The sequence below is a fragment of the Lithobates pipiens genome, unplaced genomic scaffold (assembly GCF_037356315.1).
Source record: "Lithobates pipiens isolate NorthernLeopardFrog02 unplaced genomic scaffold, aLitPip1_a1.2 Scaffold_18, whole genome shotgun sequence".
Taxonomy (NCBI): domain Eukaryota; kingdom Metazoa; phylum Chordata; class Amphibia; order Anura; family Ranidae; genus Lithobates; species Lithobates pipiens.
In genome coordinates, this window is record NW_027507758.1 from 391,075,647 (window position 1) to 391,087,963 (window position 12,317).

General features: G+C 36.9%; 1 protein-coding gene across 1 annotated transcript in view; it reads right to left on the reverse strand.

The window, feature by feature from the left end:
- COL21A1 (collagen type XXI alpha 1 chain) overlaps nt 1–12,317 on the reverse strand; it is a 285,509-nt gene that overhangs the window by 99,279 nt on the left and 173,913 nt on the right. Inside the window, exon 11 of the mRNA XM_077487822.1 lies at nt 2,758–2,793. Coding sequence (XP_077343948.1) covers nt 2,758–2,793 — 36 coding nt within the window. The remainder of the gene's footprint in view (nt 1–2,757; nt 2,794–12,317) is intronic.

Here is a 12,317-nt window from a genome sequence, read left to right on the forward strand (position 1 = left end):
TGTAAATGACCTAACTTGGATAAAATTTGAAACATCGTAACTGATTTTATCCACCCAACTTAAAGCAGGCAGTAGTAAATTCTATTATATAAGTATTTTCCTACTAGAACATATCTGTATTTTGGCTGCACATTTACAAAGTACTATAAAGACAATGGGGGTTATTTACTAAAGGCAAATCCACTTTGCACTGCAAGTGCATTGAAAGTGCACTTTCAAGTGCAGTCGCTGTAGATCTGAGCGGGGCACGCAAGGAAAATAAAAAACAGCATTTTAGCTTACACATAATTGGATGATAAAATCAGCAGAGCTTCCCCTCATTTCAGATCTTCCCCTTAGATCTACATCGACTGCACTTCCAAGTGCACTTGTAGTGCAAAGTAGATTTGCCTTTAGTTAAATGGCTACCTTTCAATGAATGAATTTGGCACATAGAATATACAGGACTCCCTACCAAATAAATAGTATAAACCCAAACAAACAAAAAAGACCTACACACAACAAAAGTAGTATTGTTTACTACTGTATTGTTGATAGCATGTCATTTACCTTGTGGGTATGTATCATTGCAAGAAAAACAATGGGGTTGATTTACTAAATACAAATAAACGCTTTACAATTCAAAGGAAGTCACAATTTGCAAGGGAATTTTCCCCAGGCCTTAGTGAATGTGGTGAAGTTTCACTTTTTAAAGAATACCCAATCAAATAGGATAATAAAAAAACAGTATTTTTGTTAAAACATGATTGGATGATGGAAGTCATTAGAGCTTCACCTCAAGTTCTGTGCAAGTTCCCTTTAAAGTGAACAACCTATTTGCTATTAGTAAATCACTCCCAGTATTTTAGAGAGTTTTGTTTTTTTATTTAAATTATTGTACATAGGTATAATGTAATAATATATTTCAGTCCAGTTGGATCATTTTGGAATGTGGAGATGGGACTCCATTTATATGTACATACATTATACCTTCTAATTCTAATACTCAGGTGTCCTTAAATAAAATAAATATAATCTACTCCACATGGTTTCTTTTTGTTCTACACAACAAGGCCCTTGTGTGTTGAATAAAAGTTTAAATAATTTATTTGACTAGCCACATTGCTCTAATTAAAATGAAGTCACACAACGTCCACAGAACATTTTGAAAGAATAAAGGTTTTATGTTTTTTTTTTTTAAACACACATCATGGATTTATAATCCTAGTAATTTCCTTTTTGTAACACATAGTATTAAATATTAGATACTTAAAGTAGTCTATAACAAACCAAGCCAATGTGCCATGTGCCTAATTGTAATACCAATGTAGCAGTGCATCTTTTTATACAACACGAATGTTATAAGTGACATGAAGTAAATCATGCCTGTGTTGTATTCAGACATCTAGTCATGTGCAGGGGAATGTTTAAAAAAATTGTAACTTCCCCTGCACATTATGGAGGTTCTAAATAGACACAGGTTCACTTTGCTTTATCTTACCATACTTCACCTCACTTCATCTTTTAGTAAATCTGGACCACCAACACAGATTCCCGTAAGGTCGAAATGGGGTCAAGTGAGGACATATACAGTAAACATTTTATTTTTTAAACGTAATCATATGAAAAATACAAAATAGGAACATTTCCAATGCTTAAATTGAAAACAGACTTGTGTTGCTATGGCTATTTTAGTGATTTTTTATAGCATATGTATATAAGGAATAACATTTTAGTCACATGTGTTGTTTTTAAGGGAGGAAGGCTTCCCCTGTTCATATGCTAATAAACATGTTGGACTTGTTCATGAAGCTCAGGACAGCAAGTGATTTAAGCAGGAAGTAAGGGGAGACAAAGAGGACTAGTTTTGCAGGACTCCAAGAAGCAAGAAGTAGTCTGGAGAGATTCTGGATGCAAGGAAGAGGACTCGATCATCAGGAAGGACCAAGGTAAGTAACTGTTTAGTGTACATCTATTGCATACATTGTCCATGCTCATTTGTTAGGGAGGGTATATAGCTTGTGCATGTGTATAACTGTTTTTCCTACAGTTGTATGTGCAGCATTTTTGTTAAATATAAGCACAATAATGCACTACAGAGGTTTTTACGCTTCCTTGCTTGTACAGCAAAGAACCTTAAAAGATAAAGCAAAAAAAAGACTCATTACATCTCCCCTCATACTTAAAGAGACCCTGCCACTTTTTGACCAAACTTGACTTGACCCCGTCACCAAAATTGCAGGTAAAAGCAGAAAAAAATCATAATTTTCAATACTTTTATTTACTTAAAATGTGCCTGTGAATTCGCTAGTAAAATTTATATTTTAGGAAGTTTACCATCTTTGTTGGTCCAGCTTTTCTGCCTTTCATTTCCCTACATAATTTTGCATGTAACTGCTGGTGGATGGGGTTTGTCCTGACTCCACATCTAAGATGGTGTCACCCAGCAGCAGTCTCACCCAAGGGATGTCTACCCAAGAAAACTTCAATAGTCAATAACATGCTTAAAATAACTAAATGCACACTTAATCATATGGGTAGATTCTCATTGAAATGAATGGTTTGGCGACTGGATCTCTTTAGGTAAATAAAAACCCAACTAGTAATTGATTCAGTGATTACAGATACACACACACAGAGACACACACAAAGACAAACAATTTTCAGGAAGTTTGATTATTGGCCATTGATCTCTGTCAGTATTTGTAAATGGTGAAACCTAATGTTGATGCCAGTTAAGAGAATAAATAAAATTATTATCTGATCTTCAAACATTACCTGCACTCCGGGGTTTCCTGCTATCCCTGGTAATCCCTGTTATGAGAAAAAAAAACATGTTTTTTAAAGCTGGCAAACTTACTTGAAAGTATAGTTATTGTTCCAACCTATAAAATAAATGTATTAAAAGTGCATTCAGACAGTAGGCAGTAGCATAATGATTGTTGTACAAACCATGCAAGCTCACATTGTGCAAACTATGTTTTGAGCTTATTGGAGGGGAGGGGACACTAAAGGCATCAGCCTGTCACAGGGTGCAACAATATTGATATTTGGGCGGAGCGACGTGTTGACGTCCCCCCAGTCGTGTTCGCTTGTCATACACCAGGAAGGACGGGTTGGTTTTTTGGCGTGTGTCCGGCCGGCGCACGCTTCTTATCGAGCCTGTTGTTAAACTCTTTCATGTAAGTGCATATATTTTTTGATTTTGAATTAAAAGTCGTTGGTTTTACACTATCTGGAGCCTATGTTTTCCCTATATGACACTACGTTGAGCCGGGAGTGATATGTGGAGTAACAGCTATAGCACCTTGTGGAGGATCTGGGATCGTTTAAGGGGAACGGCAACCTGGATACCCATTTAATCACATTCGCCTGTTGTGACCCTCTGTAACAAGGGGTGGCTTCGAGTTGGTAAGGAGCCAATTTATTTATCTGGTGATGGGAAAGAGCACATTTCTGGAGAGAAAAAAAATTGTGTGTCTTAATCCAGTCATTCATATGAAGATTCTCCACTGGTGATTGATTAACTATATGGACATTTTACACTAATAACAAGATATATAATTATATGGACGTTATCTAGTGCTGACACTGCTTAAATCATTATTTTATTTGTTTTTTATTCTGTACATTATGCATTCCTAATTTTTTGGTGCATATCTCATTTTTGGTGCATATTTTGTTTTGGGTTATTTTTGTTTTCATATGATTTTTCATTTATTCATTATCACTTAGTGTTTTTTTTTCCTTTTTTCCTTAACACATTAATAACACTTAATTGTGTTTCACTTGAGAAAATTAATTTTGCACATAGATGCATATATACTTATATGTATCATCTGTTGAGTTGATCTCATAGGTATAACATCTGAAGTTTTTTCATTCTTTGTTTGGTATACACATACATCCTGTTCATTTTGGGATTTTGAGGTTAGCGCAGTTTTTTCTTTTTCCTATGCTTACTTGTGTATTTTTGGTATACATCAGAACTGCAGCTTCCGATCATTGTTGATTTTATTCCGTAGCACAGTTTTTCCCCTTTTTTTCCTTTAACAATATTGATCGGCCAGGAAAATTCATCCTGGATGATCAATGTATCGGCCAGCTATAAAATTACGCAAGCATACAGGCATTAGTTCTCTTATGTCTGCAGACACCTCTAAACTGTGTCAAGCTGGGGGTACAATTTGTATACTGATTCCTAAGTGCATTGATTTACACTGTCTCAATATCTACAGAGAACATGTCTGTATTATCCATCTGTATTGCGTACAGACTCATGGAACACATGATAATTGTTGTCCAACTTTAAAAGTCCTGAGTTTCAGGATTTTCCTCATCCAAAAAGCTGCCACAGAAGACCTCAGTAACCAGAAAGGTGGGAGCTCAAAAAGGAAAGATCACTGCCGCCAATGCTTGTGTGTACTCCCTGCTTTTTCACTAAAAGTAAAAATCTGTTCTAGATCTTAGCAAAGGAGAGTAAGGTCTGCAGATTTCTATCATCCAATTACGTGCAAGTTGTGTTTTTTTTTTCCTTGCATATCATTGGGTATTATTTGCAAAGTGAAGCTTTATCTCATTTAATAAGCTGTAGAGCAACTGCACTCGCAGCGCACAGTATATTTGCCTTTAGTAAATCAACCTCACTGAGTTTAAAGAAAAGCTTGTCTGTGTGAGCATGCTTCCTATAAAAATCTTAATTTTACCCTTAAAAAATGCATTTTTTACTGCATAGAATTTGGAACTAAATTGTCAGCATCTAGGACTAAAATGTATTCTGTATATAATACAGTAAATCTAGTGATTATTCACTATTTATGTATTGTTAATGTTGTATTTTGGTGATTTGACATAGGATTAAATTACTATTATTTACTTGTTGCACTGTATAGATGTTTTATATATGAATAGATTTGTGCATACTGCCAAAATTGTTTTCATATCATTATTAGTTTAATGAATAACCTAACACTAATAAATCATAACTACTGCCACACTTCCGAAAGACCCTCTGTCAAATTCTGAACTTGATTACTAGGGATGAGCAAAATGAACCGAACATATGGGGCGTTTGTGGGAAATTCGAGCACTAGGGAATACCCCACAATGCACCGTGAGGTCACGGTGAATTTCTGTATGATGATTGGCCAAAGCATGTACCTGACCTGCAAGCTTTGACCAATCACAGCACGCTCTGCTGAGAGAGCCATAATTGGCCAAAGGCAGGGTGCCTCTGACCAAACATGACTCAGGGGGCTAAGTCCATGCCCCACACTATATAAGACTGCTGCTTAGTGGTGTGCAGGCAGTGTATTTGATATATATACAGTCTAGTATATACACTGTGCAAAAGTATAAATCGCAACACTTTTGTGTTTGCCTCTATTTATCATGAGCTGAACTTAAAGATCTATGACTTTTTCTATGTACACAAAAGGCCTATTTCCTGGGACCATGCTACATCACGCAGATCTGATTCATTTAGTTAAAAGGGAAAAAATCTTTTTTTCATGTAGTTTTAGCAGGGGAATATGCGACAGCCTGTGTTTATTTGTGCACCTACAAAAATAGCAATAATTTTCTATGTCCATATACTTTTGTGTACATAGAAAAAAATTTAGATCTTTAAGTTCAGCTCATGATAAATAGGGGCAAACACAAAAGTGTTGAATTTGTAATTTTGCTCAATGTATATATACTCAGCATTTAGTGTAGATTAGATATTCAGTGTAGAATCTATATTCAGGGCGTATGCACTGTCAAATCATTCATTCATTTTCTTTTCATTGTTTTATTTTTTGTTTTTTTCCGGGTCATTCATTATGATCGCAATTCATAAATTTGCACATTCAGGCCTGGTATTTTGAGGGGGACCCCCACGCCATTTATTTTATTTATTTTTTGGTGTGGGGTTCCTCTTAATATCCATACTAGACATGAAGGGCCTGGTAATGAACTGGGGGGGCATGCCATTTTTATCAGTGATTTTTTATGTATATTGCTGGGACCCAGCAATACATTACAGCCACGAGCAATTTTGAATGAAATATTTTCCTTTAGAAATATAATTTTGCTGCGGGACTGTTATGAACATGGGAAAAATGCACTAATTTACATGTAGAATAAGGGGACCCCTCCCAGACACGATATTTAAAGGAATATTTCATTTTTATTGTTTCACTTTAAGCATTATTAAAATCACTGCTCCAGAAAAAATCGCCATTCGTCATACACAAGGTGTCTGCTGCTGCATTACGGTGGCCAAGTGCAGGGTGTGCCAAGATGGCCGTCAGGATGTTCAAGCTCTGACAGAGACACGGAATGTCAATTCCATTACGGAATGTGACAGCCCCATTCACTGATTCTGATGGAACATACGACTGCGCCCTGCACCCCTGCCCCAGCCAGCATATCTTCTGCTGCTGCCAGCCTGTTGAGGACTTGCTCTCCACTCCCCACTCTCGCTGACTTCTGGTGGTTGCAAGCAATGCCTCTTCATTTACAGGCACCAGGTTAGGCTTTGGGAGCATTTGTGCAAGTACAAGTACTCGTGCAAATGCTCAGTATCAGAACCGATACTGATACTAGTATTGGTATTGGTGCAACCCTACTTACAGTTACAAGTCCAGGAATGTGAGCATATCCCCAACGTATGGTCATAATCCTTCCCGAGCCTGCACTAGCTACGTTATGTCAGCCAACAGCAGGCTTCAACCCGCTGTCTGCTGAAAACAGGTCACAGAAGTGCACAACAAACTGAACTTCTGTGAGCCACAGAAGTACAACCAAACATGTTTTAGCTGTACTTCTCCTTTAAATTAGAAAGGGTTAGAACCTCCATTCATTTTATTGCTGTCTGAGTTTTCTACTGGTCACCGAGGCAGAACATTTGTGAAGATGTGCCCAACAAGAATACAGGCCGCAATAAAACCTGGGCAGAGGTACTAATCTTTCTTCCTTAAAAAAAAAAAAAAAAAACATTTTTGCTAAGGTTAGATTTGATTTCTGTTGGCAATATTAATTACATTCTTTATAGGGTCTCAAACTCATATTATTAAGTTGAAATAATGTCATTCTGTGAGTTTTACCTCTAATTAAATTATAAACGCCAAGACACTGAGTACATTTTTGCACAATGGTAGGAATTCTTCTCCAGCTGGCTCAAGGCAATGCAATTCTACATGAGACCACACAGTTAGTTATTATCAATTCTAAGCAAAAACATCGGTGCCCAGAATAACTATTCAAAGGCTTTATTGAAAAATAAGCTCAAGCTACACTCCCCTTACCTCTAAGGCACTTGGCCATTGGAATTTAAACAAATCAGTTTTTATTTAACAAAGCACACTTTTTTAAGTAAATAAATATAATATGTAAAAAACAAACAAACACACACACACACACACACACACATATATATATATATATATATATATGTGTATATTATTTATCTATATATCTATCTATATAGACAGATATATACATATCTATATATCTATATCTATATCTATATATATATATATATATATATATATATATATATATATCTATATCTATATATATATATATATATATATATATATATTAAAGAGGAAGTTAACCCTGACGAGTTTACTTCCTCTTGCATTCCCTGCAAAGGTAAAGCATAATGGACTACTATGCATCGCATTGTAGTCTATTATGTGTCACTTACCTGACACAGGAGCCAGCGATGTCACCGCTGTCTCCTGTAGTCCGGCGCATCCATCTTCTTCTTGGTGGGTCTCGCTGTTCCACCGCTGTCATTCGGCGAAGCCGTGATGATGTCACTCCCGTGCATGCACACGGGAGCCACCACGCGCAGCATATCGCCGTTGATGGGTGCATGCGCCGTAGACAGCGGTGCCTGTCTTTCGGCAAATATCTCCAAAACCGTGTAGGTTTAGGAGATATTTCTTGGACCTACAGGTAAGCCTTAATCTAGGCTTACCTGTAGGTCAAAGTGTGTTGTAAGGGTTTACAACCACTTTAATGACACTTTCCCACTCTGCAATTGAAATCATACATTTTTATGCAGTGATATCTGTTGGGTAATATAGGTATCATGGGCATCCCTGTTCTGAAAACAAAACCGCTATTGTGATCCACACTTTGTTGCATTATACACTTTGAATTACCATGAACCAAAGTACGGGATGTTTAAATTATTTAATTCCATTTTTACAGAGTTGCATTCATTTGCATTAATTTGCAAAGAAAAACTGAATTTCTTATTTATTGGCTATAAAGATTGCTTCAGTCCAGAGAGCTGGGATGTATTTCTTTTTTCTGACCGAGTTGATAGGATAGTTGATTGGATAATTTATATAAATCTTTTGTGTGTGTGTGTGTGTGTGTGTGTGTGGTTCTATATGCTATTCTTGCTGCTTAGTACATGATTGGTGCCACACTGGTTCCATCATTGTTTGCTTCATATATTGTATTTAATTGTTGACAGATTGGGTCATAAAATGGCTCCATTAACTCTAGATGTTCTTTGAAATGGGATAAATACAACAACACATAAAATGGATCCAAATTTATTCACTATAAACATAACAATTGCATTATGCAAGATGCTTTGATTTATGTTGAAGCAGAAAAATTAAACAAATAAAATATGTTTTTGATTGGCTTCTTCAGAATAATAGTTTCTTAATTAGTGTCAGGCTTAATAAATAACATAGATCAAAAATAAAAATATTCTTAATATAAAATACATATAAACATTCTAGTTTGCAGTTAAAAAATACATTGCAGGAATGGATATTTTGATTCCATGTTTTAAAGAAAAACAAACACAATTATGATTAGTGAAAATATACCATCACTACATGAATACTTTAGAATGCATGGTCACCTTGAATTCAGAGATTTCAATCATTCTAAAAATATTTTTGATCTATGACAAAGTGAAGGCACCAGGGAAGGCTACTATCCACTGTTCAGCCCCACATTTCCAATCATATATTTGTAATTATATATTGGGCCTCCCTGTGTAGGAACTTTTTGTCTAAGTAGCCTGTAAATGACAGTATGGGTGAGGTTTACTAAAACTGGAGCATTTAAAATCTGGTGCATCTGTGCATGGTAGCCAATCGGCTTCTAGCCTCAGCTTGTTCAATCAAGCTTTGACATTAAAACCTGTAAGCTGATTGGTTTCTGGGCAGAGCTGCACCAGATTTTGGAACAATCCTGCCTAAACATCAGGGTGCTATATCAAAAAATAATCCTTGGCCATAGTATAGGCTGCTCATGCAATTTGTACTGTTCCATAACACCACATACAACTTGAAAGCACATCCTAAGCCAACGATGTGTTTTAAAGCGTGCTGGTATTTTATTTTTTTTCCCATGTCAACGTCAAGGCCTCTTGAAAAAAAAAACCTTTTTGTGCTGTATGGTATTTTTAAAAACAATTTTGTCATTAGTACATGCCTACATGTCAGTGCCCAACTTTACTAACAGGATTAAAACCCTCCCCCATAAACAGTCATGGGATTTTCTGCTGAATTTCAAACAAGATTTGCAGAACCCTTGGTGAAATGAAATTGGGCAAATTCAGTCAACCCAGGAAATCTCTTAAGTAGGGACACAGATTGAAACAAAACATATGATTTAGTAATATCCATCACTTTTAATTATTTTCTGCTGCCACAGGGATATGAAATTGAAATCTCTCCAACAGAGTCAGGGGTAGCAATAAGGTCTTGACAGAAATATTTAGCCTTGCCAAGTGTATCTATGATTATAACAAAAAAGTTTTGGCCAGGGTTGAGCTTTAAGGGTTACATTAAGGATTAAGCTCAAAATGTATGCCCAGCAAAAACTTTCTTTGTGTTGGATAGAGGGGAGAAGAATTTGAACTCAGGATGGAGATTTATCTTCAGTTCCTGTCCAGCTGATTTAATTGCACAGGAAGTGGGGGGAACTCTCCAACAGCAACACAGACAGAAAAAAATGCTTTTCATTAGTAGGTGAAGGCTAGAATCCCCATCTTCGTCTGTGTCCCTGTTGTATAATGCCTCTAATTTCCTATCTGGTGAAACTGGTGTTGGTCCCCGTGACTGTACTCTTTGCTGGTTCTCTTCCTACTTATCCAACTGCACTTTTAGCGTTACTTACAATTCTACTTCCTTCTCTCCTCTTCCATTCTCTGTTGGGGTCCTCAAGGTTCTGTTCTTGGATCTCTCCTATTTTCAATCTACACCACCTCCCTGGATCAGCTGATATAATCTCTACACTGATGACACCCAAATCTATTTCTCTCCCCCTCAGCTCACTCCCTCCATCTCCTCATGTATCTTTAATTTACTAACAGATATATCAGTCTGGATGTCACACCACTTCCTCAAACTCAATCTACCCAAAACCAAACTTATAATTTTTCCTTCCCCCACATGCCCTCTCCTTTGATCTCTCTGTTAAAATCGATGGCACAACTATAAGCCCATTTCTGCATGCCAAGGTCCTAGGTGTAGTCCTGGACTCTAAACTTTCCTTTAAGCCTCACGTCCAATCACTGTCCAAATCGTGTTGCCTCAGCCTCTGCAACATCTCCAAAATATGCCCCTTTCTAACCAATGACACAACAAAGCTCTTAATTCACTCCCTGATCATCTCTCACCTCGACTACAGAAACTCCCTTCTCACTCACTTACCTCTATATAGTCTATCTCCCCTTCAATCCATCATGAATGCTGCTGCCAGACTCATCCACCTTACCAACTGTTCAGTATCTGCTACAACTCTCTGTCAATCCCACCACTGGCTTCTGCTCACCCAAAAAATTAAATTTAAAACACTGACAACTACTTACAAAGCCATCCACAACTTAGCCCCCAGCTACATCACTAGTCTCAAAATACTAACCCAATAATTCTCTTTACTCCTCTTAAGACCTCCTGCTCTTTAGATCCCTCATCACCTCCTCCCATGCTCTCTTCCAGAACTTTTCCAGAGCCTCTCCAATCCTATGGAACATGTTACCACAATCTCCTACTCTATGATTATCTCCTACTCTATTAGCTTTTAGATGATTCCTGAAAACCCTCCTCTTCAGAGAAGGCCATCCTACCCATACCTAACAACTGTATGTCTATTTTCTCCATCAGCTCATTCCCCACAGTTATGACTTTTTGTTTCACTTGACCCTCCCTTCTAGATTGTAAACTCTAATGAGCAGGGCCCTCTGATTCCTCCTGTATTGAATTTTATTGTAATGCCTTGTACACAAGATCGGATTTTCCGACAACAAAACTTTGTTCGAAGGGTGTTGGCTCAAACTTGTCTTGAATACACACGGTGACACAAATGTTGGCCAACAATTACGAACGTAGTGACGTATTAGACATACTACATGGTTTTTCAGTTCTTTAGCGCCACCCTTTGGGCTAATTTTGCTAATTTTGTGTTAGTATAAATTTGGGAGTGTTGATTCCTGCTTTTCTTTTTGCGTTTGTCATTTAGTGCTTTTCAGTTCGCGCTTTACATTTTGTGCTTTTCAGTTAATTTCTGAGCGGCTGTTCGTCAACCAGACATGTTGCAGAATCGGAGGAGATTCTATTTATTATTGGCTTTGGAGTTATTGCTTTGACATTATTTTTTTGGTTGAATAATGATCTGATTTGGTATATTTTCTATATTTTTGAATGCATAGAATGCACTTTTTGGTTAAGTTCTATTGGCAGATAGCATGTCTATTTTTTTTTTAATGCAGAATAAAAAAATTGTGTAGAATAATACTTGCGTATATGTTTTACTTCAAATCACAGTTTGGGAGTAGGCAGTTTCATTTTAAAAAATACAATGTAAAATTGACAAGGGGCACCAACATAGTTGCATCTTTGATCTTAAAAACTACGGGATAACGGTGTTGTGGTAACTTGCACAAATAAAAAAAACAAAAAAACTCATAATATTATTCTTGATATCACTAGAAATAAAAATCCTTTGAACATTTGTTTGCAATAACTCCATCAGTATCACCAGCAAAGCAGCTTCATTATGATCCCATTAAAGAAGAAGAGAATTGTGAGCTGCATTTGGAGGTTTCTTAATTTGCCATGTTAATTCTCCATTACAAAAGCTAGTTTACAAGACCGACCGCTTCTGCTACCAAGCATGCGTGTTTGTACTTTGGACTTTTGTCCAACGGACTTGTGTACACACGATCGGAAAATCCGACAACACACATTTGTTGGCGGAAAATTTAAAAACATGCTAGCCAACATTCCGACAACAATTGTCCAATGGAGCATACACACGGTTGGATTTTCCTCCAACATCAGCCTGACATCCAACATTTACCGTTAGAAAAT